The sequence below is a fragment of the Corythoichthys intestinalis genome, chromosome 18, assembly GCF_030265065.1.
Source record: "Corythoichthys intestinalis isolate RoL2023-P3 chromosome 18, ASM3026506v1, whole genome shotgun sequence".
NCBI lineage: Eukaryota > Metazoa > Chordata > Actinopteri > Syngnathiformes > Syngnathidae > Corythoichthys > Corythoichthys intestinalis.
The window spans coordinates 22,234,687-22,262,302 of record NC_080412.1 but is presented as its reverse complement, the minus strand read 5'-3'; the positions used below and the strand labels follow the sequence as shown (position 1 = coordinate 22,262,302).

Genomic DNA, 27,616 nt, shown 5'->3' with positions numbered 1-27,616 from the left:
GATATAACCTCCCTTACTGTCAAGCTACCTGACTGCTAGAAAACACTTTGCTGCCAACATAGCACAAACACAGACACACAAAGCCACAAGAGGCATGCCTGCTTCTACCTTTACACAGTGTTTACACAAGAGACGGGTTGCTGGAGAAAACAATAAGATAAAACTCTTAAGGCTAGCAGGTTTTAACACACATACTCACACAAATCTTGATTACTTAAAATTGATTTCCCTCAGCCACAAAGTGAGAGAGCTTCTTTGCACATGTCAGATTAAAGCTGAAAGCCGAAGAAGTCTATGGGAAGAGGAAAACTCCAATCAATTATCTTCAGAATATCATACCTGCACACTGAAACAGGAATAGTTACCGGTAATACGGAAACCAACCAGCAGCAAGTCAGAGTCACTGCTTTTAGTTTGAACTGAATTGCCATTAATTTTTGGAAAATACACTCCCCTGCTCTATTTAAAGGACCATATTTCTTGATGATTGTTTCGGTATTATTTCTATGTGATGAGCAACAAATGAAAGTGATATATATTAAAATGAAGACAATAACCAGGGCTTGAAGTTAAAAATCTTCACGGGCAAGCCAATAACACCCAAAATCAGCAAAGTGTATGAAAGTGTATGAAAAAAACTAAATACAGTATATATGAAAAGTGACTTGGAGTACGAAATACAGTGTTCGCAACTTCGCGCCATCATAAATCCCCTGAGGTGACACTTCGTTTTATTGCCTTAACACAGCGAGCTAATGTTTGTCACAGATAAGTGCCTGAAAAAGTCAACTTCGAGCCATGTGTAACTACAACAGCCCCTTTGTGGTATCAAGCAGTAGGTAGTAGTCTAAACCCTTATAATAGATATTCTTAAAATGGAGCGATCTGTTGCATTTAAATACAGTAACAAAGAATCACAGCAACCTTTAGATGCCGTCAGGGGAAGGGAAAGTGGTGACAAGCATTAACGCGGGCTGGATTAACTATGACGACTTCATCAGACCTTCCTTTAACCTCGGCCGTGACCTCTCGTCACATGGTTGAAACAGAGAGAAAGTACAGCAGCTTATAGCAGTTAAGAAGGTGGAGGAGGAGAATATGGTAACTGAGAGGAAACAGGTAATAGAATGTTGTTCTATTATTGTACCGTAGGCATGTGCCGGTATGAGATACTGACGGTATGATAACCTTAAGCCAAAATACCACGGTTTCACGGTATCACGATTAGGAGTGGGAATCTCTTGGTACTTCACGATATAAGATTTGCGATATAAAGTTCACGATAACGATGATCTGACGATATGGCGATACGATTATCGATACATTGGTCATTCTAGGATATTCTACAAACAACTAATAAACAGAAAATGAAGCTTCTGCTGTGAATTGGAATGAGTTCGTCCAATCCATTTGAACTGGGAGGGTGGCAGCGAATGAACGAATGTTCATCCGCTGCCACCCTCGATTGGATTGAACGTCTATAGCGGTCAGTGGCAGCCAATGCCAGGCAATGAGGTAATTTTGGGCTATTTAAGGTCATTTACCTGTTGATTTTCAGTTACTTGACCTGGGAATTACACAAATGAATAGGCAGTGACTCAAACTCAACAGGAAATGACCTGTAAATGCCCTAAAATGAACAGCATGTGACCTGTAAATGCCCTGAAAATCGGACAGAATGACTGTGAATGCTCTGGTTTCAAATGAAAGAACGTTTCCAGTCTAAATGGATTGTGCGTCGAGCACCATTAATGCAGCCTTAGAGTTAACAGAGACACGATTATGGTGGAAGATTTTGGTAGCAACTTGGTTCATTTTTATTTTTTATATTTTTAGACACTGACACCTTTTTAAAACGATATCTCGATTCTTGGCAGGAGCATATCGATAACCTTTGGTATACAAAGTATCACGATATATCACAATTTCGATATTTTGTCACACCACTAACCACTATATAGCAATGACAGCTCTATAATGTGTTACCTTGAGCTATATGGGTTTTAAAAAAAATCCATTGAACAGGATTTTTATTTTTCAAAACATATTAGCGAATTGGAACAAAAGTAAAATGTAAAGTTAAAATAATGATAAAAATAATAACTGAAATATTATAAATTAAAATAAATGCAGTCCTTTAAGTGAGCCTAAACCCACAGCCACCCCTCAACATTATTGCCATCAGAACAAATATAATTGAATTATTTACCATATAAAGCATGTGTGTATGACTCGTATCATGTTACCATTATACACACACTCTTTCTAAACATAGACAGTTGCCAGAGAGAGAAAAGACCACGTTCTACCACCGCTAGACACACCAAACATGCTGGAGTTAACTCTCGTAGCTGGTGGGAAACGTTCATGACAGTGTTTACTAACGTTTAATTTTGTATAAATGCGAAATCATATTGGAGGTACTGTCTCCTCTGCAGCTGCCCTCCGCAAACATGTTTTACATATTACATGTTTTACACTTTTCAGTAGCTGAAGTATTCCCATACGAGCGATTTTGTTTTCTTCGATGGGGGAAAAAATTCAGGAGTTTCACCTCCTCCAACCATCGTGTAGCATAGCTGACTCACTGACACTGAGCAAAAACTGGTGAGGGGAGGGTTGAGCCTTGCAGCTGCATTTTTTTGGACATAAAATAAAAAAATAATAACATCATAATACCAATCATAATAAAAAAATTGCTACTACCTTGGGGATGGTATTATGGAATTTTTTTGCGGTTTTGAAACCGTGATGTTTTCATACCACGGTATACCTTGAAACCGGTAATTGGCACATGTCTACGTACTGATAAATAAGAAAAAAAAATAATGTAACAAAAACACTTAACGTTAAAGGGACAAAATAGTTTTCCTCAGATGTCTCCATGAAATTATATTTTACGGTATATCTAAACATAATAATTTCATGAATTGCATTGAGATTGCTATTTATAACAAGAGAACATAATAATTTCATGAATTGCAGAAGTGTCAGAAGTAAATCAAAGTAAATACTTCCACCAGAAATAGAGTATTTCAATATAATTCATTCATTTTACATGCTGCTTATCCTCACAAGGGTAGTGGAGGTGCTGGAGCCTATTCCAGCTTACTACGGGCAGTAGGCGGCGCTGTCAAAAATTGTCGTATTTCGAGCATGTCGTCGCATGTAGAAACAAATGGCGAGTCAAATTTTACGTTGGATGTCGAAAAGATCGTGTGTCGAAGCGATCGGATGTCGAGGTACCACTGTACATTATAATTCCATTCATTCGTTCCACAGCCCGAAAACCTACACTAAATCCTTAACAAATACTGCTGATACTATTGCTAATAGCAATTACACAGAGCAAAACAAATAAATAATGACTAAAAATCCACTATAATAATAGTAATAATAATACCTGTAATAACGTACCGAATCGGGTTCTAATGTGGCGGATGTATTTTTGCGTGGTGTACCGTAACACACCGCGTGGCTGACATGTCAGAGTTAGACCGATTACTTTTTACTGTCAATGGTAAGCCCCACCTTTTTCCCATTTTCACCACTTGCAATAACATTGTTGGAACCCATGTTGATTTCTCTCACAAGAAAAGCCGCTGTGCATCTGTCTTGCGGGAAAACAAATAAACTGCGGCCCTGTCATAAATCAAACAAATGGTGAGTCAAATTTTACGTTGGATATCGAAAAGATTGTGTGCCGAGGTACCACTGTAATTAGCTACCTATTGACACCTACTGATATGGAATAGTACTGCATGGTAACCGATCAATGAACAGCACAGACACGGCACATTTGCTGTTTCATTTTCAAAAAACATTTTTAACATAATTTAGGTGAAATGGATTATTTTTCTCGGCACACTAGAAATGGCGCCACGGCACAGTAGTGTTCTGCGGCACAGTGGTAGAACAACACTGAACTATACTGTATCTATAAAGAGGTATAAAATATTTTACAGCACTGTAGTAGACAATGCAATCACTTTTCTGCATTAGAATTCAAGCATTTTTAGGAATATTAAGCACCTGCAGGAACACTGATAAAAAGAATACAAAATATTAGACATATTGTGCATTAGAGGGAAAGCCATATTTGTAGTGTGCACCATGTTAGTGAAAAAACTAATGAATTCCAGAAACTACCCGGTGGTTAAGCTATTTGATCTTATCTTGGATGCCTACATATGTTGTGATTGTTTCAAAGCACTTTATTCCTTGCTCTTGTTGGCTTCTCTTGTAGACTGCACGCTGGTTGTTGACACACACATGCTTGCATGCCCATCTCACTCTGTTTGTCTTGCGCTTGGAGCATGGAGGGGATAAATTTAGCGCTTTAGCCCCAGACTGGAGGCAGTGGCCCTTTATCCCGCACTGTCCTACTTAACAAGAGTGCTGCCTGCCGTTTCTGCCTACCACAGTGCACTGGGACACACACGCACACGAACAGACCAATGCCTGAAGAATGTTCTCAGACGCATTTACACACAAGTCGTAAGCTTAAATGCATGTTCTTATACACAGGGACATGATGACATAGAATATGCTCAAGCGTAAAATCAAATATTCAACACGCTTATTATCTCAGGGTTATTGGAGAACATCAGATACTTGTGTCACTGAGCTTTAAATACATCTTTGTCCTGATCAAAATTGAGTCATCGAAAAGCACTGGATTTAACTTTGCACTAGTTTCGGAAACATGACCAATTAGAAGTAAGTTGACGAGTTAACTCTGGCCAATAGAAGACAAGCATCCTGCTTCACCTTGGAAACACGCAATCCCAGGGTGCATTTCTCTGCTGCCATGACAACCAAGATGAGCTCTCCCTTGTCCGTTCCCTCTCTCCATCTCTCCCTCTTTCTCTCTCCTGCTGTTTTCCAAAGACAGTCTAGCTCGCAGCGTCACTGGAACAACCTGGTTGCACTACTTGGAGACACAGCACACCAGACAAAGAATGACTTCCACTTGTAAACACGCTGTTGGATTGGGTAAACAATGGCAAGATATGTAATCATGTGCACTGAATGTAGAACGAACAGAAATCTCATCTCTAATCAAAACAAATGGAGTCGTTGCTTTCACGTAGTACTATAGTCAGTACACCTAAAGATAAGGAGACTGGTGAGGGGTGGGGGCAAGGGATGATGTAACCATTTCAACACTGGCTGAGGGCTAGGGTTGAGGTTATGAACGCCGTCAGCTGGCTACCAACTGGAGACTTTGGATGATTAACAGAGATGGGGGGGTGTCTTTTCAGCATGTTCCATCAGCAGATGGCAACTGCGCAGCCCAACCCAAATCTTGAGTCTATTTTTACTTTCCCAAAAAGGGAAATATACATAAAGTACATTATATAAAAAGCTAGTTAAGCCAATAAAGACTGTAACAGATGAATAAAAAAGATGTGCTCCTTATCTAAACATTAAAACTTAGAATAAGATGTAAAGGAATTTAAAAGCAAAATTGCCAAAAGATGGCATTGTATCCGTTAAAAGGCAAGTGTGTCATAAAATGTAACGAAGCAAATTCCCTGACAACAAGAAAATTCAGGGTGGTTGCACCACTATTTATAACCTGTCCAGTCTGTTCTGAGACAGCATAAGGGGGTGGAGAGAAGGGGGCGAGTGAAAGAGAGTGAGCGACAGAGAGAAAGAGAGAGAAGTCGGGGAAAAGAGGAAAGGACTCGTTTTTTCCCCTCTGGCTGGTGTGTACGTAAGTCGTGAATGTTTCAAATAGTTCCTCTTTGCATTAGGTGGCCATTATTTATATAACAGTGATTCAGCTCCCAATGTGAAAAACAGACACACTGTCAGTAGAGATGACGCCATTTCCAAAATTTGCTTCTGTCAGTACACAGAAAAGATCATGTTGCTGCAGGGCCCCACGATATCTGACCAGATGATGTGACAGTAATATTAAAACAGGTTCCTAAATCAGTAACATATTGGCATGTGCACACACTGTCCAGTTTAGCTTAGCGGTTAGAGCACTCGACTCTCACCCAGTGGCCGCACAGACTTATTTGTAACCCGAGTGGATTCAAACAGCATGAGTCATAAATTTTGTGTCATGAATTTGACTTGGCACAGATACATTGAGACGGGTTAGCAATTTATTTACAGTGCTGGCCAAAAGTATTGGCACCCCTGCAATTCTGTCAGATAATGCTAGATTTCTCCTAGATTATGATTGCAATTACAAATGCTTTGGTTGTAATATCTTAATTTATTTTGTTGCAATGAAAAACCACAAAAGAGAATGGGAAAAAAAATAAATCATTATCATTTTACACAAAACTCCAAAAATGGGCTGGACAAAAGTATTGGCACCCTTTGAAAAATCATGTGATGCTTCTCTAATTTGTTAATTGGTGTATTTAACAGCACCTGTTACTTACCTGTGGCACATAACAGGAAGGATTGTGCGGAAGGTGGATAAAGAACCTCGACTAACATCCAAACAAGTTCAAGCTGTCCTGCAGTCCGAGGGTACAACAGTGTCAACCCGTACTATCTGTCGGCATCCGAATGAAAAGGGATTCTAGGGTAGGATACTCAGGAAGATCCCACTTCTGACCCAGAGACATAAAAAAGCCTGGCTGGAGTTTGCCAAAACTTACCTGACAAAGCCAAAAACGTTTTGGAAGAATGTTCTCTGGTCAGATGAGACAAAAATAAGAGCTTCTTGGGAAAAGGCATCAACAAAGGCATCAACAGAGTTTACCGAAAAAAAAACGAGGCCTTCAAAGAAAAAAACACGGTCCCCACAGTCAAACATGGCGGAGGTTCCCTGATATTTTGGGGTTGCTTTGCTACCTCTTGCACTGGACTGCTTGACCATGTGCATGGCATTATGAAATCTGAAGACTACCAACAAATTTTGCAGCATAATGTAGGGGCCAGTGTGTCTTCCAGCACGACAATGACCCAAAACACACTTCAAAAAGCATTAAAAAATGGTTTGAGAAAAAGCACTGGAGACTTCTAAAGCGGCCAGCAATGAGTCCATACCTGAATCCCATAGAACACCTGTGGAGAGATCTGAAAATGGCAGTTTGGAGAAGGCACTCTTCAAATCTCAGAGACCTGGAGCAGTTGACCAAAGAAGAATGGTCTAAAATTCCAGCAGAGCATTGTAAGAATCTCATTGATGGATACAGGAAACGGTTGTTCGCATTTATTTTGTCTAAAGGTTCTGCTACAAAGTCTTAGGCTGAGGGTGTCAATACTTTTGTCCGGCCCATTTTTGGAGTTTTGTGTAAAATGATAATGATTTTTTTTTTCATTCTTTTGTGTTTTTTCATTGCAAGCAAAATAAATTATTACTATATTATATATATATATATATATATAAAAATACCTGAAAGTAAGTTTCGAACGCTATAAGAAAATCAATAAATGAGGATCGAAGTACAACAGAAGAACAATTGGCTAACTTGCATAGCAATAGTCCACTAGCTTAAATGCTATAAAATGCTGACTTTTTTTTACAATGCTCTTCACAAATCGTTCAAACACATATTCCCACAAAAAAACTGCCAAATATACTTCTAAACTAAATTATACATGCATAAATAATCACATTAGCTTAAACAAAAATTTACAATCTTATGTTGGTATTACCAGGGAGCAGCTGGATCCAGCCAAGTTAGATGAGTTATGTCATATTCACTGTTGCCAGATGACACTAGAGGGCAGTGTATCCAGCCATACAAATAAAACTAAATGCAAACACTTTCAAAACAAACCATTACAACACCACTCTAATAGTGTAACGCATGAATGCTATTTTTAGACTTTTACGTCGCCACCATAACACGGAAGTGGGACGTTATAGACACACCCTCACATACAATCCATATTATTTCTGTTTGTTTTCTCCGGCAATCTTTCAAAAAAAGAACATGCCGATCAAACACTGCTGCTATGGAACTTGTAGAAACAAATCTCAACATTGTAAGGATGTTTTCTTTATACGTTTCCCGAAACCAAAGACTCACGAGGGAAAAATGTGAAGAATAGATCAACTTGCGCGGACATCCAAAAGACCAGTTTAACGCAAGCCACGTGAAGCCATTCACATTACATATGCTGTTAACATTTTGTTGGGGTCCATGGTCCTACAGAGGACGAAGCGGTAAGCCATTTTGATATTTTTACTTATTTTTTAGCGTGGAGTTTTGCCATGCTGCTTCTGTCTGACAATGAATGACCTTAAAAAAATACAAATGGTATCTGACTGCCACTGTTACCTCTTCTGTTATAAAAAACAACTTTAGGGGGAACTGTAAATAATTATAGAATTAAGATTTGTTATTAATGAGAAAATTAAAAGTGTTTGTTAACTTCATTGGCTGTCACTTGCGATCGCTACACAAAAATAGCAAAGTAAATTGCCCCCAAGAATGGTCAGAGATTTAAGACAACCAGAGGATATAATATATAAGAAGGACAGGGCATATGGTGGTAAAGGATAGATTGTTGAAACAGGAGAATGTCATTGTCAGTGGCATAAGGCAATGCACACAAGAAAAAGGTGTCGATAAAAAAAGCTAACTCTGGATAAGGTCGGCTCTTTTTCCTTTCTTTTTCAGCCCTCAGCACTCAACCCATCTCTTTAACTGAACATTTGTATGTTCTTCCACATCTTTACCAGTGAATTTGGCACCAGGGACATCATTTTCAGACAGAATTGGTAGGTTTAGCGCAGTAAACATCTCATTTGTACACTATTTCCATTCATTTACTATTACAGACAAATGGGAGGTTGACCCGCCAAGCAACAATTGCTAACGTCATGAATATTAATGAGCATAAATGACGTGTTGCTTGCGGTATGCCATTAAAGGAATCTTCGAAGGAGCAAAATTTGATTTGAGGCTTTTTTCTAATCAAATTACTAGAGTTAATCGAAGCAGCACTACTGCACATGTGCTTAAGATAGACTAGCGCCATTTTTGACAGGTAGAAAACTCCACTGTGGCTGAATTACAACAATTCTGCAAAGATGAGGGACCCATGGCAGGAGAAAATTGTGTAGCCGTGTTAGAAGTAGCTTGGAATAACAGTAATTCTATTTAATCTTTTTTTTAGTAATCACATTTACAATCTTACTTGTGAGCAGCGCGCATGTGAGTGTGAAGTAAGGAAAGAAAGATCTTGTTGTTCACTTCAAAGTCAAAGCATGGAGTCCGGTTGCGTACCTAGCTGACATTTATGACCAGCTGAACAAGCTCAATTTGAAGCTTCAAGGAAGGGAAACACATCTTCTTTTTCAAGATGGACTTATGATGGCCTATGTTTCCAAACTGCAGAACTGGCACGAAAAAACAATCTTGGAAATTTCACTTTGTTTGACAAACGTTGGGAAGTGAAGGATGAGTCAGGGAATATCGAACATCTTCAGTCTCTAGAAACGGAAGTTGAGCATGACTTCTCTGAGCTATCACAGGATTAGGATTCAGGAGGCTCTGGTAAGGAACCCATTTTGTACTGAACTTGATGAATCCAGCATCTCAGATTAAATCCAAGATGAATTTCTGAATCTAAGACGACTCCAGTTTATGATCTCTTCAAGGTGAAATATGTGACTCAGTTCTAGTGCACTACGCATCAGTCATACTCCAAAATCAGCATGATAGCGTTACGTGTCCATGTTCCAATTGCTTCTACCGATTTCTGCGAGACAGGATTTTCCACTCTTGCCAATTTGAAAAAAAAAAAGGATAAAATCAGATTGGATATTGGCAACGACATGAGACTGGCACTACCAAACGTTCAGCCACATATTTCAAAGCTTGCTGCTAAAATGCAATATCAGGCATCCCACTAACTGGGTTGGATAGCCTATGTTATCATTATATACATATATATACACACACACACATATATATGTGTATATATATGTGTGTATGTATATCAATGCGTTATGCTTTTCACGTGGAATCTTTTAATATATATATATATATATATATATATATATATATATATATATATATATATATATATATATATATATATATATATACAGGCTGTCAAATTTAACGCGTTAACGGGCAGTAATTAATTTTTTAAATTAATCACGTTAAAATATTTACAGGCATTTAACGCATGCGCAGAATGACCCGCTCATGCATTGCTTCAAACAGATTACAATGACGCACTTGAGAGCTAAGAGGCAGAGAAACGTGTCTTGTTTTGTGCTTTTTTCTTAACAAAGGTATACACACGCGACGTGCAAGCACTTTGTTTCTTTATTAGCACATTCAGCTTCAACATTAACACAGCTTATGAATCTCGGCTAGCTGTAACTCTTGACTCACTCCTGCATCATGCAGCATTGGCGCCTTCAAGTTGCCTCGGATAATTCTATATCAGAACATTGCAAAAGGCGAGTACACAGGCGTTCAATGGACCGCGCCGTTTATTGGCATAAGCTTTGGCAACTCCTTCACAACAAACATAAGTATAATTTAGTGAAACCACAAAAAAATATATATCTCTCCAAAAAAAATTATGTTCACAAAAAGAAACGCTTCAATCTGTATTAATGAGGCCCTATTCTCACACAGTTAGACAACAGTGCAAAGAGAACTGGCATTGCCAAACAAAATAGTTATGCAACATACACATAAAACTTACTCAAGACTTTGGTCAAACGCTATTCAAACATTTTGTTTAGTTCAACAAATACACTGGATGGCAATATTTATTCACACTATACAAACTATCAAAGGTCAAGACTGTTGTGAAGCCAGCACTCAAATCACGTGAATTACAATGGATGGACTAGTAAACAGGAAACTACGGCGTCAGTCGAGGGACAAAACACACTATTTGGCTTGATTTCTAAGTTAATTTAAAAATCGCCATTGACACCTTGTGATGTATTTAGTGTATCTAGTTTATTTTTTGATTGAAAATTTTACAAATTTTATTAAAATGAAAACATTGGTTTTAATATAAAATTAGAATAACTTTTTAAGAACTACAAGTCTTTCTTGTGGATCCCTTTAACAGAAAGATGGTTAATAATGCTAATGCCATCTTGTGGATTTATTGTTATAATAAACAACTACAGTACTTATGTACAGTATGTTGAATGTATATATCCGTCTTATGTCTTATCTTTCCATTCCAACAATAATTTACGGAGACATATTGCATATTTTAGAGATGGTTTGAATTGCGATTAATTGCGATTAATTAATTTGTAAGCTGTGATTAACTCGATTAAAAATGTTAATCGTTTGACAGCCCTAATATATATATATATATATATATATATATATATATATATATATATATATATTATAAAATAATTCAATTATTCATTTGCGCTATAAATTTAATTACTGGCTAAAAGCCATGAGTTCTATGGATGTGGTCGCAATTTACTGTATTATCTAAAGAGATGTTGGCAAGACAACAGCGATTGTAGAAGAAAGCACTGCGGAGGTGGAATATTTCTTAATAGAAGAAACACACAAGTGAAAGGAAGAGCAGCACCACTTTCTCACATCAAAACAATATATTTATATGTGTCCCGAGTTGACCTACTAGATGAGAGAAAGCCTAAACCTTTTATAGTAACATCAATGTTCTATACAGTCTGATCCACCCATAATCCTTTTGTTTACTTTACAGTGCTATTACTTCAATACAGCCTTATTGCACCACAACCTGCAGGCAAGCAGCATGTTTTGCTCACAGTGTCAACCAAACAATTACGAATAATTACAGACACATTAGAATTTGAATAATAGTTAATTCTGCATGACTGAACAATCTATAATCAAGATGCAGTTGTTATAAAAATGGCATTTGACCAAGAGTAGTTGTAGCACTAAAATAAAGAATAAAAAAATCACTTATATCCAAGCCAAGTGCGCACACTGCAGCTTAACCCCAAAACAAACAAAGGTGATACAACTGTTAACCTTGTGTCATCTAAAGCTTTGCACAACCCACTGAGCTGCATCAAACCACATTGCAGCCCAACAACCAAAATCTAAAATAAAAAGCACAGCACGCTGACACTAACCTCTTGTTGATGGGCTTCTCATCCTTCTCGTAGGGCTTGACAAACCACTTGCCAATGCGCACAAAGCTGCGATTCATGAGGCAGCGCTCCAGCAGGTTGTGGATGGCTTTGAAAAGCAGTGTGCGGCACTCGTAGGAAAGACCGTTCTCCCAGAGTCCATCCTCCTCAGCTAGAGCGGATAAAGAAACAGAAAGTGAGAGGTGGTGAGATTTACTTGGATACTTTTTTGGAATATATCAAAATTTGGAGTGGGAACCTCTTGGTACCTCACGATACGATACGATTTGCGATACAAAGCTCACGATAACGATGATCTGACGATAAGGCGATACAACGATTATCGATACATTGGTCAGGATATCATTCTAGGATATTCTACAAACAACTAATAAACAGAAAAACAAGCTTCTGCTGTGAATTGGAATGTGTTTATCACTAGTAGACGTCCAAACCATTTGAACTGGGAGGGTGGCAGCGAATGAACATTCGTTCATTCGCTGCCATCCCTCCCACTTCAAACGGATTGAACGTCTATGGCCGTCAGTGGCAGCCAATGCCAGGCAATGAGGTAATTTTGGGCTATTTAAGGTCATTTACCTGTTGATTTTCAGTTACTTTCTGTTGATTTTGGGGTATTTTATGGGTCACTTCCTGTTTATTTGGAGTTACAGAACAGGAAGTGACCTGTAAATGCCCTGAAAATCGGACAGAGTAACTGTGAATGCTCTGGTTTCCAATGAACGAACGTTCCCAGTCTAAATAGATTGGGCGTCGTGCACCATCAATGCAGCCTTAGAGTTAACTGAGACTCTATTATGGTGGAAGATTTTGGTAGCAACTTGTTGGTTCCTTTTTATTTATTTTTTTTTAGACAGTGACACCTTTTTAAAACGATATCTTGATTCTTGGCAGGAGCATATCGATAACCTTTTGGGATACAAAGTATCACGATATGTCACCATTTCGATATTTTGTCACACCCCTAATCAAAATCATAAAAGATATTATAATTGGAAGGGGTCATTCAATTTTGGCTTCAAAATTCTTTAAAGCTTTTACTTCTATAGTTTTCTGATACTGATTTCGGATCACAAGGTTTATTAGATCAGCGTACAGATCAATGACAAAATTTTTATACTATGATTCGTTAGATATTTACAGTATTTGTCATAATTACAGTAACAAGGCTGCAAATCCATACTGATATAAGCTTTTCTCAGGAGTAGAAGCTACCTGTTATTTATGTAAATAATCTGATCAAATGCATAACAGGGTTGCGTGAGGGAGAGCGAGACCTTCAATCATGGCTACCTATATAGAGAGGTTTCCGAGGTACTTCCACTTTACTTCTGCATTTCTGCTCGTGACTTCCATTTTACACTTTCTCCATCTAAAACAACAGTGGAGCTGGAGTAACATTACTCATAAAAATCCCTGAAAAAAGACAATTTGGAAATACAGCATCCATCTGCAGTCATCACGACATGGGAGGAAAACATGTTCATGAAGGCAGATGTGGAACCAAGCCCGTGCCACCACAAAGACTGGGTGTTTATGTAGCAATGTTGCCGCTGGTGTTATGGAGGGTATGTTCTTCCTAACCCTGCATTTTCATGTGTCCGGTACTCAAAAAATACCTCAAGCTAAAATCTTGCGCATGAAACAACTTGTCTTTGATAGTTATTACAATGATGATTGGAATTATGAGGATGTTTAATCTTATTTACTACAACTACTGTGGCTGCAACAAATGCTATCTGCTGCTAGCCTGTTGCTAATCAGTTCGTGTTGGATGGCACAATTATTTAAACACATAAATGTAAGTGCTATAAGTTTTTTGTTTGTTTACAGGTGGAAAACGCTGCTAGGCCAGGGAAGACAACTTATTGTGCCTCACAACAACACTTACTGTACATCAATGGACATCTATCGATTCGGGACTACACGCGTTCTACTTTGATGATGGAAGACTAGACTAATGCTCCACCTTCGTTAATATTTTTCTAATAATTTGACAAATTGTGATTTATTGACCTGTTTGCACATGCACCAATCGTTTTAAATAAAACAAGAAATGGAATCATGTTGTCCAAATGTTTTATTGTGATCAGTATCTGCAATAAAAAAAGAATGACATACTATTTTTGTTTATATGTTCATACATTGTAGTATTTCCTTGTAATAACAAAATACGTGTCAGTCCTTCTGCATTCGGCGACTATAATATTATTTGTAATTTCACCTCATTTTGGTCACTCAAGCGGCCGGCGTATCAATCTACACATCACGTCAATACAGGCTGCAAAGGTTGTTACAATTCTGTCCATGAATGATCAACGAAGTGATGAGAACAAACATACAATCCTTTATGTAGAGCCTTAGGTTTAAAGCACATCCTTAACTTATTATCTGCAGCTGGTTTCTATTCAAGGCGTATGGCGAGGTAGATCCACACTGGTGCTTTGAAGCTGGACGCTGTTCAAAACATTTCAATTCCAACCACATACATAGGCGCTTCCAGGAGTTCAGCACAGAAAGTCTCGGAGTCGCATCTACGTCGTGCTTAAACCATTTTTGGAGATTCCATGAGTTCCTCCAGTTTGATTTGCAGTTTTAACTTTGTCAACACACAGCTTACTTCAACCGCACTTCATGTTGTTCTGTCAAAACCGGATGTTCGGAGCAGAAATGATCAAAGATGGCGCCGCCCATGTTTCGCTCAGGAAACTTGTCTATACAAGTAAAATATTTTTTGTTGTTGTAATTTTTTACAATTGTTTGAATTCGTTAAAATTTGAAAGGTGGTATAAATGTCCTTGAATTCTGGTGTGAGACAGGTATTCTACCGGAGCTGAGCTGTGTGCAATTTGGTAATTTGGTAGTAGGGTGACATTTCAAAGCATTTTTAAATTGATATCGGGGAAACCGGCAGTAAAAGTATAGTCAAGATGAAATGAAGTCAATAAATATTAATCATATTTCATATACAAGTACACAATCATAACAAGGTTTCTCAGTGGCAAGCTTCTGATCGTGTCACACCTTTTCCAAGGACCTGCCACTTGAGACTGGACACCTAGACAAACCATTTCTTGAAAATGCAAAGCAGTGAGCCATGTCTCAAGTGACATCTGAAAGCCATATCGAGCAAGCCATAAAAATGCAAGGAGTGCGCTCACTGTGACAGACAGACAGCTTGAGGAGAAACCTGCTGCTCCCTACTTTAAGGCAGTGGAAGTTCCATTTGCTTCTTTCTGGCTGTTAACATTAGTTCTCAGGACAGAGGATATCCATTTTTTTCCCACTCTCGAAAACTTCTGGGTATATCGCGTAAATTATGCCTCATTATCAAGGTTGATTGATGAATTGCACATCTGTATACATAGCTCACAAAAGAAAGACAACAATAGAAAGCAACAGAATAGGATTAAAAAAAAAAAAAAAAAAAACAATGTGATGATATTGGTTTGAGCTCACCAGAGCTCAATTCTCAAATCAAGCATTGTGTCTGCTAAAGCGGAGACTGAAGGTACCCCCAAAACAAACATATGCACAAAGCTGAACTTATATTTCAAGTGAAGTTTGCCCCACCTTGACAAAACAAGCTCAAATGAACTATGAGCGGGTTAAGCAGATCTGAAGACTGCCCATACCCTCTCTTCACTAACTTGGTAACAGGCAACAATAATTCCGTATTTAATTAATCAAATTAATCAGCTTTGAGGGGGTAAAAATTGGCCTTTGAGGATCAATACATCTCTATCATAATTATTAATTCATCTACTGAGCCGTTTATCATCACAAGGTTCGCAGGGGTGCTGAAGCCTATGCCAGATAACTATGGGAAGCAGGAAGGGTACACCCTGAATTAATTGCAAAAGGAGAGGAACAACCATTCATGCGCACATTCATACCTAGGGACGATTTGGAATGTTCAATCAGCTTGTCATCCATGTTTTGGGGATGTAGGAGGAAACCGGAATACCCAAAGAAAAATCCACACAGGCACGTGGAGAAGAAGCAAACTCCACACAGGAAGGCCTGAACCTCGTATTGGATCCTTGATCTCAGAACTGTGAGACATACTGTATGTTAAACACTTTTCCACCATACCTCCTCCCTAAAATATACCAACCAAATTTCATTCTTCACCAAGAGGAAAAAGAACAAAGCAAGCGAGTTCTTGAACCCTCCCTCTAGGTGGCCTAAAAAGCCATGCATAGGGCTTCAGTTTATTTTTAAAGGTTGAATACCTGTCTATTAGCCACTCAAATTGTTGCCCAATTTTTGCACTTTTTTTGTGTCAAGTCTGATTAATTAATTGCAGACTTGTAATTGCTGCAAGTTTTGAGTTAGCCAGTAGAAGGCAGGAACACTCTTTGTCACAGCCTTTAGCCTATAGTATGCTGTAGCACACTTGTGCTTGTTTTATTTTATCATCTGATCAAAACATTAACGCAGGTAGTCCCCGGGTTACAAACGAGTTTCATTCCTACGTTGGCGACATAACTCAAGTTGGATTTAACCCTTTAAGTCCCCTAAATCTAAAAATAACTATCCAAAAAGCCTAAAAGTATTGTATTTTGTTTAATGGAGGATACACTGAACTTTGGTGGCAGGGTTGGGTTTGGCTGGACTGTCACTTTGTATGACTGAGGAGCAGACACAGACGTCTAACATGGATAAAGGATATCTGCACTCTGGTTTGGCCCACATAAGGCTGTAAGTTCTTTCAGCTAATATGTTTGTGTATGCATTTTTAATTAAGTTTGGAACTACAGTTTGTGGAGTTATGTGTGAGCGATTTGCTATGAGAATTGTAAATACATTAGCATGGATAGCATTTAAGATAGTGGACTTTTGTCAGGCAAATTAGGCTAATTTAATCTACTAAATTTATATATTGATCAGACTAGATGGACTTGTGTCAAGTGTTTTATTGATAAAATGAATGTCGTCTTGAACATATGTGTAAATGTGTGTTACAGCTTTATAAATTTTCAAACGTATACCTGTCAAATTGTACGGGTTTGGCGTAATTTGTACAAGTGAGCACTGATTTTTAAAAGTGTACGCCGTACGTTCAAAATCTGTACGTTTTTCGTGCATTACGTTTTTTTGTTCTGTCAGGATTTTGTCCCCGTTTCAGCAACGAGACAATGTGCGTTACTATGCGTTACTACGTTGGTTGAATGACGCGAAAAAGTCAGAGACACGGAGAAAGAAGAGTGGGACACGATGCTAGGCTAGGTGGCTCTGATATTTCCTGACTGTAGCCGATAGCCTACAATCTACGCCCACTTGATGCAACACTAGATATCATTTACATATAGAACTAGACGCGAAATGACAGACTCGCTTTTTATCTAAAATACTCCTAAATCGGCAAAATCTTGACTGAGTATCTCTAAATGATGAAACAGTTTTAAAACTTTCACATATCGAAAGTAGACAGAAGGGAACAAATGCAAAAACGGGAGCAATTTTAACAACTTTAACGGTTGATTCACAACATTAAATGACTTCCAAACATAGCAAAGGTTACTATGTTTTTTCTGTCTTTTTTTGGGGGGAAAAAAAAACAAGAAAGGTAACACCAGTTACCTTGCCAAGTAACTACGTAATTACTTTTACATTCAGGTAACTGAGTTACTAACTCAATTACTTTTTGGGATAAGTAATTTGTAACTGTAATTAATTACTTTTTTAAAGTAAGATTAACAACACTGGTCATAAAGATGCAGTCTGCAGAATGAAATGTTGCGAAAGCGGAGATTTTATTCTGCCAATTTGTTGTCGAACACAATTTGTCTACAACTATTGCTGATCACTTCTCAGAATTAGCAAAAGAAATGTTCCCTGACTCAAAGTTTGCATCGGTAAGTTAATTTTCAATTGACCTTTTTAATTTATAATTGGACACACTAACAAACTACCTTCAAGTCAAACTGAATTGCGAGCTGAAGTGCAGCCATCAAAAGACATGATGGAAATTGCCAAAAGTGCTACATACAATTATAACAAAAGTCATTGTTAAATTTTAGTAATCATGATGTAGCTGAAGATATTGATTGATCTTTGATTGTACCAGGTTATATGTGAGAATATTACCAATAAGTTCATATTATTTTCAAAATGGAGTTTTATTTTTGTTTCATAATGCACGCTATATAAAACGTTGTAAAATTAGTCATCAATTTGCAATGGCATACGTCACTATTCCGCGACCCTCGTGAGGAAAAAGCGGCATGGAAAATAAATGAATGAATGAATACGTCACTATTTGTAAGATTTCCAACGGCCTCGGGTTGACAGGTATGCAAAAGTGAAGTAAGTAAAAAGCTTAAAAAAAACCACAATTGCTTTGTTTGCCGTCCGTAAAGCTGAACAACTTCACGTTTAGTGAGAACAGAACACGTCATTCTAACAAAGCAAAAAAAAAAAAAAAAAAAGATACTGTGAGGTACAATAAGGTACTGTTTATGCGATTAAAAAAAAAAAAAAAAAGAAAAGAAAAACTAAACACAAAATGGGATACGAGACTCCGGCGTCGTAAAGTCAAAATCACCCAAGTCGAGTATGTCGTAACCCGGGGACTACATGTATTAGTTGTGCTTTAAAAGGTTTTTATTTTTTAAAAAAAATAATGCATGATGTTTGAGATTTGAGTTCACTTGTCACAAATACACAAATCATTATGTTGCCTTGGATTTCTAAAACAATGATACAGTATGACACACACACACAAAAAATATAAAAAATAAAACACCAAGTATGACTGTCCACAGTCCAGGTGTTGAGAATGACTACATATCACTAGAACCATATCACAAGGACAAAAAGCCTGCACTGACTTGGCTGCTGGATAAGCCATTGCTCACATCTGACAGGATTTGCTGTCCTTTGAGTCAAGTCCCCAACAAACATGAACATCCAAGAATGCTGTCTCTGCATGAGCACCGTGGTTCACTCTTCATCTCATCTTAGTGTGCACAAAGGAAGCCCTAGCCACATGAATCATTATTGGCTGAATTATTAACTGAAACTGCGGCTTGCCACGGTAATGCACGAGTAGTTAAAACATTTCAAATTGTCAATGATGAAAAAATACACTGTGTTAACCTGTATCATATGTTACGGGAATGTTAAAGGCATAATAAGCATAATTTTGACAAATCTGAAAAAAACATCCCTGGCATTTTCCGCTTATCAGGCGCACCGAAATCATATATTATCAGTAATAATGCAGGCATACACATGAGAGCAGAGCCAAATTATGTTAGCGTCTATTGACTATGATTTTCCCATTTTTTCCCAAAAAGGGAAGTGATTGAATTGCCGCTGTTGGCTCTGTCGTGTCCTAGGGGCGTGAGGAACAGTTTTTAATAGGGTTGTTCCGATCATGTTTTTTTGCTCCCGATCCGATCCCGATCGTTTTAGTTTGAGTATCTGCCGATCCCGATATTTCCCGATCTGATTGCTTTTTTTTTTGCTCCCGATTCAATTCCAATCATTCCCGAAAAATTTTCCCGATCATATACATTTAGGCAATGCATTGAGAAAAAAATGAATAAAACTCGGATGAATATATACATTCAACATACAGTACATAAGTACTGTATTTGTTTATTATGACAATAAATCCTCAAGATGGCATTTACATTATTAACATTCTTTCTGTGAGAGGGATCCACGGATAGAAACACTTGTAATTCTTAAAGGATAAATGTGACTTTGTATATTGTGACTAAATATTGCCATCTAGTGTATTTGTTGAGCTTTCAGTAAATGATACTGTAGCCATTTAACTGTTCTGCCCAAATGCATTATGGGAAGTGCAACCATGACTGTGCGTAGTGGCACCAATTGATATATCTTCTCTGCGTTGGGAAATAAAACAGGGTGTTAAGAAAATGATCAACTACTACCTTTCTTCCCCACATTGCTTCCCACGATATTTCTAATTGTTGAAAGAGGGATTGTAAGGCTTTAGCCATTTTAAAAAAGGCTCCAAAGACTGCCAAAATTCACTCCACTCATTTTACGCTGCCTTTTAGCTCTATATATAGGTAAAACGGCGCCATTATAGATTGAACACGACAAAAAAATTAATTACCGCCGTTAACGCAATAAATTTGATAGCCCTACTTTAAGCCAAAACTAAAGACTCTGGATGAGTGTAAGACATTTTTTTCTGTAACGTTAAATACAATTAGAAAACGATTTAATTAAAAAATATATATACAGTGGTACCTCTACATACGAATTTAATTCGTTCCAGGACCTTGTTTGTAAGTCGAAATGGTCGTATGTCGAGCAGGATTTTCCCATAGGAATACATTATAATTCCATTAATTTGTTCCAAAGCCTAAAAACATACACTAAATTCTTAATAAATACTGCTGGCACTGTTACAAATGGCAATTAAACATAGAAAAACAAATAAGTTATAAATAAATAATTCAGAATAATATAATAATAAGAAGAATAATTAATAATTATTCCTGTAAATAATGTATAAAATGTATAAAATGTGTAAAAATAACGAATCGGATTCTAATATGGCGGACACTTTTTACTGTCCCTGAACGCACCGCGAAGCTGACGTCTCAGTGAGATAGGTCGGTGCGGTAGAGATAATACTTTCGTTTTCTTGAGAGCAGTCAACTGCTTAATACAATGGGCGTTTTGTGTTGGATAAGTTCTTAAATAAATGCTAAAAACGTGACGAAGCTGGCGATTTCCTTGGCAATGTTACCACAATAATAATTGTCACCTTAACTTATAAATAGTGGCGAACGGTGGTCGGAAGAGGACCATGGAGCTGTATTGTTGAGCCAGTTCAGGGACGCGCACCCCAAGCTCATATTTTTCTATAACTTGCATCTTCATTTCAAAGGTAAGCATCACTTTTTTCCTTGTTTCTCCAACTGTATCAACTTTTTTTGAAAACTGTGTTGATTTCTCACACAAGAAAATCCACCGTGCGTTCGTTTGCAGTGCTGTCATGTCGTCGTATTTCGAGCATGTCGTCGGATGTAGAAACAAATGGCGAGTCAAATTTTACGTCGGATGTCGAAAAGATCGTGTGCCGAAGCGATCGTATGTCGAGGTACCACTATATTAAAAAAAGGCATGTCCGATATTTTTTTGCCGATTCCGATACTTTGAAAATCACGTGATCGGATCCGATCGATCGGGACATCTTTAGTTTTTAATACTTAATAAAAAGGCGTAACTATCAAAAAAAAAAAAAAAAAAAAAAAAAAAAAAAAAAAAGGATTTCATAACGGAACAACAAGGTCACTATAAGTTAAGGCTGTTACGATACGTGTATGGTTGTTGTTAATTCCGCTATTTTTGTCATGCTGTTGACATTGCAAAGAAATCTAATTTGAACTGGAGTGTTAACATACCCTTCGTCTGATTAAACATAATTAAGGTTAGGGTTACTTTGCTTTGAATGACTCAGCAGATGGTTTGACCAGATACCTTGCAAATAAGAGGCCAAAAAGTCAACAAGAAAAGATAGCAAGACCCCCAAGGGATTGACAGGCAATGAAAAAAGAAGGACAGGGTGGAAGGAAATATTAGCTTTTAGGCAATACTGCAATGTCAGTGTACTAGATCAATGAGGATGATAAGGTTTGAAAGCTTTAACTGAAAAAAAGCTGCAAGGCTCCAATCTAAAGCAAAGCAGATCATACATTTTGATTGAGCTTGTGGAATGTTGTTGACTCCCTATTAATGATGGCTCTTATTCAAAATTGTCACTCTGCTTAAACCTAACACCCTTTTATGGTTCCATGATCACAGCTGTACTGTACTTCCTCCTCCAAGCTTAAAAAAAGCTTCCATCAACATTTCATTAAGCACATTTGGTGTTTCCTGCGAGCATGATGCAAGACTCCACTATACATGGAGACAATAGTGAAACCTCTGAAGTTAAACAATCCTCGGGCTCTAATATTAAGAGTTCGGTTTTCTTTTTGGGCTCTCGTGAACTAGATTAGACTAGCAGTGTAAATTAAATTGACTACTACTGGAAAAATGTTGATTTTCTACCCTGTGGCATTTGGTTAAACTACATTTAGATTTCATCTCGTCTCTGGACCTGCCTTACTGCTGCTTCTTTTGTCTACTCCCTCTAACTGAACCGGACAGGCCCATAAGAGGACCACTTCTAACTGCTGTGCTTCATTTCATCAAATGGATTCTAATGCTAATGCTAATGTCTTTACTATGCCATGTTCTATGAACTGATGAAGCCGGCTTAGGTGAGAGCTCAAATGTACGGTGGCCGAGAGGTGTCAGGCAAAAGGCAAAGTCCAAACACTTTGCAAATAGAAAAAAGCACGAACGCCAATTGCAAACGCTTTGCAAAAGAAAAAAAGCACGAATGCAAGCTGGCACTTGACGACCAAAGCACGACTGCAAGTTGTCAAAACAAGAACCTCAATTGCCACAACAGGAATGCAAATGGCTTGCAACTCAAATGCAAAAAAAAAAAAAAAACACATGAATGCAAACTGCCACAACACTATCCCCAATTCCTAAAGCGCGGTTGGCAAAAGTGAGAACCCCAACTGCCACAACACGAATGCAAATGGCTCGAAAGACGAATCCAAAAAGCCATTGTACAACTGCAAAAAGTCACAGCACAACTGCAAGCTGGCCCCCTCATCAGACGCAAATTTATATAAAAATGAAGTCAATCATTTGTGCTATAAAAGGTTTTTGTCCTGCTATCACGAGATATTTATAATTTTTTCATAGGTTAATCTGAGGTCAATCAGCCTTCCATTTTGATTAAAAATTGTGTTAATTGTTTGTGCTGTAAAAAAATTGTTGTTTGTGCTGTTATCGTTTTATAGATATTGAGATATAAATTTCGAGTGAGGACGTCATAACTCCCATGGCTGACGGAGCGTAGCAACGCTCTCAATAACAGAGGGGTTTCCAAACAACTAGCAAAAACGTATCCGAAACATTGGTCCGTTCAGGTCCATTTGTCGTTAATGAGGGATTGAGAGTGACGTCATCACTCGAAATTCAAATCTCAAGCCCCCCATTTACGGCAAAATGGACCCGAATTCATTGGTGCTAGTTGTTCACACCTTCCTTATTGAGAGAGTTGATATGTTCCGTCAGCCAAGGGAGTTATGACGTCCTCACTCAATATCGATGAAATAATAGCAGCAAAAACCACAATTTTTTACCGCACAAAGGATTGACATCATTTTCATATAAATTTGCGTTTGATTGGGGGTGGGAGGGGGATAACTTCATGGAGGTCCGTAGATATGGTCACAAAGCACATATAGGAATGTACAAGGACCTTCCTTTTTTTGTTTTTACTTCCGGGTCGTCCTCTTGCAGTCGTGCTGTGCTTATTGCAGTTGTGCTGTGGCTTTTTGAATTCGTCTCGTGAGCCATTTGCATTCGTGTTGTGGTAATTGGGGTTCGTGCGTTTGACAATTTGCAATCGCGCTTTGGGAAATGGGGATCGTGTTGTGGCAGTACGCATTTGTGCGTTTTTCTTTTGCATTCGTGTTGCGACCCATTTGCATTCGTGTTGCGGCAATTTGGGTTCGTGCTTTTGCCAACTTGCAGTCGTGCTTTGGCAAGTGGGAGTTTTGCCTGACATCCCTCGGCCGCCATACAAATGTCTTCCAAGACAACTAGAAAAGTCCAGTTGCTGTCGATTTCACAGTTTTGATCAAATAAAAGCACTGGAAATGGGTTTTGACTATGTTTTAATGACTTCTCAGAAATGAAAGGTTTAAGTTCAAGCACAATTCTTCAAAAAACATCTTATTTTTTAAAGCTAGATGAAATTCTGTTTGAACTGTAGCTTGTAGGAATCCAAAATGCAGATTAATTTCCATTAATATGAGGTGCCAAAGCCTCTTGCTAGCTTTTTCATGGCATGTTATGTTCCAAAAGGTAAGTGGCCTCATTGAGACAAAGATTTATTGGCCCAGCTGATGGCAGGGGCACTTTTATCTCGCTGCCTCCTGTGTCGCAGGCCCAGATGAGGTGACCTTTATAAAAGCTCTTAAGTGGATGCATAGCAGCTCTGTTCAAAGCACGACATCCTATTGTACCACATGCAAGGACACAAAAAGTGTTACTTCCTTGTGACATCAAGCGGCATTTGCTGTCGAGTCCCCAAAATTCTTGGGTCCATCACAAAATCATGTGTATACATCAGTTAAGGAGTGTGATAAAAGCTTTGGGAATTATTTTTAAGAGGTGGTCTGAGTCGGGCCATCCAGCCACATTTGTTCATCTATGTATAAGCTCTTAGCGCTGCAGTCATTAAACACCAAGATTAATGCTTTGTGATCGACCGCGCTCGTGGGGATTCTACCAAGCCTGGCTACAAGGTTTCTCCTCTCCTCCATTTCCTCCTTATCTGCAAAAGGAGAGAAAGAACCAGCACTGCTCTACAAAGTCTCCATTACTAATTAATGAATATTTCCTGAGCAGAAAAGGGACAGAGAGACTGTGGAGAGAGACTGCACCCATGGGCCAGTACAGCACGCATGGCCGAGTCCCAGCGCTATCCCAGTCGAGAGAGATCTATCAGAGAGCACAAGAGGAAGCTGCAGCAGGAAGAAAAAAGGAAAAAGCAGAGGGTGGTTCACAAGCAGATTAAAGCTAGAAAAACCATCACTGAGCAAAGTCTGGTCGATTACTCGAAATTTTCAGCCTCTTTTTGAGTCCCTTGGGAGGCGGTTGTGCTTTTTTTTACCCCTCTAACGTACAGTGACGAAATAGCCACAGAGGACCTACGTCAGCAAAAAGGAACAATTTGGTCTGGCATTTTGAATTTGTACAGATTTGCAGTCATGCAATGTTGCAAAGTTTGTCCTCACACCATAGCGAACTAAAGAAGTACAGTGATCCCTTGTTTTTCTTGGTTAATGGGGACAACCCCCCCCCCCCCCCCCCACGAAAATCCTCGAAGTACAGGCGGAGCCTATTTACATAATTTGTGTGTGTGTGTTCAATGTATTTATTCAGCTTGAACAACGTTGGAAAGAGATATATACAGTATATGTCATGTATTTTCCCTCCCGCACCTCAACAGCAAATAACTGAAACCGCAAATTTCGAAGAGCGAATTGGCGAGGGATCGCTGTATATATTAGTGAATTACTTTTACGATGTTGCGTATCAGTTGTCCAAAACACAGTGTTGAATGTCTAATACAAAATGACTTGTATAAGTACAGCTAGTCCCAGGGTTACGAATGAGTTCAGTTTCTACGCTGGCGACGTAACCCGAATTTCCACGTAAATTGGAATATTAACCCTTTAAGTACCCTTACATACCGCCCAAATGTCAAAGTAACTATCCAAAAACGTGTTATACGTCATTGTACTGTCCTCGCCAAGACGTTGGAGCTAAGTCCTAGCTCGACAATGAGTTAGGCTCCGAAATTACAATGTCAGATATCTTTTCAGCCTGCGAACGCATGTATTTTCGTTTGCGGGGCAGCGGCGGGGAGAGGCTCGCTCTCGCCCCTCGACTCTGGCCCCGCCGATTAGGAAGGTGGCCGCGGTGCGCAAGGAAGCCTCGGGCATGGGCCCAGGTGGAGCCGCCGCAGGTGCAAATCTTGGTGGTACTAGCAAATAGAGGCGTGCGAAATTTCGGATTCTTAGATTATTCGCGATTCGGCCGTGGAAGATTCGAGAACGATTCACAAATATCCAAATTCCGATTATTGAATTATACCAGGTAAAGCGGAAGTAAAACACAGTCAGGGCGGTCTTTGGGACGCAATGAGGAACGGACCGAGAGTAAATATCATTTTCAACTCATGCCACTAGATAAAAAAAAAAAAAACAATCATACCTGACTGCGGCTGACAGCCGCTACAAACAACGCCCAGTTGCTAGTTGCTACAAACATACGACTACAGTAGATATCATATATATGTAGAACTAGATGCAAATTAACTAACAAAGTCGGTGTTAGACCTTGTATTATTGAACAGAGATGCAAAATGACAGACTTTCCGGCGTAAGTAAACAGCCGCCATCTTCAAGCAGTAGACCTCTCAAGAGGGCTATGTTGTAGCGAACCTAATTAACTTTTTATCTAAAATACTCCTAAATCGGCAGAATCTTGTCTTGAATCTATCTTTAAATGATGAAATAGTTTTAAAACTTTGACAAAAGTATACAGAAGGGAAATTATGGAATAACAGGAGGAATTTTAACAACTGTAACAGATGATTCACACATTAATTGAATGTAGTTTAAAGCTGCTGATACAGAATGGGGACTGGAGTTTTTTTATTTACTGTTATTTTCGTATATTTTTTTACTGTTATATGTTAACTTGATACTGAAATACTAGTTTGGTTTAGCCTGAGATTTTTGAACAATTTTAGAACTAATGTACAAAACATTAAAAAAAAAAAAAAAAAAAAAAAAAGGAGGGGGCTGCATCAATAATCGTTTTATAATCGAATCGAAGCCTCTGAATCATAATCGTAATCGAATTGTTAGGTGCCCAAAGATTCCCAGCTCTAGTAGCAAATATGTGTTTAATAAACCTTTGAACGCATCCCTTCGTTGTTTTCTGCTTTGAAGTACAACCTCGTTTCCATCGTACTCTGACCCGGGAATTTAACGCCTGCTTTCACGCACACCGCTTCCAGGGGAAATTCCCGGATATGTTACTAAGACGCGACAGGTGAAATTTTCGCATATTCTCCGTGTCAGTCGACCCGGGAAATTGGTTTTCACATACAACTGCTGCACGGTTAAATCCCGCGATATTCCCAGTGTTTTGGAGTGAGCGAAAGGAGCTTTAGAAGTAGCACTGCCATCTATGGGTGATGTCTTCACATTTTCCAACTCCCAAGTAAGTAGGTCAATAGCCTCAAGAACAAGTTATACAGTATTCATTTTAGACTTCAGGCTATTCTTTGCGTCACGCTTTACCATAGGGGGCTGAGCTTCATTTAGTATTAGTACGAAAGCTGTACCGGCATACAAAGGAAGGATTGCCTCAAGAGTGATTTGTTCGAGGATTCAAGGTAATTATTCTATTTTTCGTACCATGCAAGCATTTTTAAACGTTGTGAAAAAAATCAATGGGAGAATCAGCCGCTACTGCATTGGCATCATAGTCCGCCAGATTTACGTAAAATAAACGCTAACTGCAAGGTTTTTTTGCTTTTAACCAAGAAGCAACACAGTTTTACATACATATCTATGAAGAATTCGGGGATTTAAGCATTTATTCACAAGAATTTTTACCAGAAAAGCTCTGTCTACGTCAAGCTGCCGCTAGCCTCAGTCGCTAACAGAGTAGCATTTTACTTCGACATAGTAACGTAAAATAAACGCTAAATGCATGTTTTTCTGCTTTTAACCAAGAATTGAGACTATTTTATGTCCATATCTATGAAGAACTAGGGGATTTAAGCATTTATTCACAAAAATTTTCACCAGAAAAGCTCTGTTTACATCATGCGGCCACTAGCCTCATTCGCTAACAGAGCAGCATTGTAATTCGACATATTTACGTAAAAGAAACGCTAACTGC

The 27,616-nt window shown here is 38.5% G+C and overlaps 1 protein-coding gene across 1 annotated transcript in view; it reads right to left on the bottom strand.

Moving 5' to 3' along the window:
- Positions 1 to 27,616, bottom strand: part of med13a (mediator complex subunit 13a) — a 167,903-nt gene that overhangs the window by 107,515 nt on the left and 32,772 nt on the right. Inside the window, exon 3 of the mRNA XM_057820128.1 lies at positions 12,050 to 12,218. Within this exon, the coding sequence (XP_057676111.1) occupies positions 12,050 to 12,218 (169 nt within the window). The remainder of the gene's footprint in view (positions 1 to 12,049; positions 12,219 to 27,616) is intronic.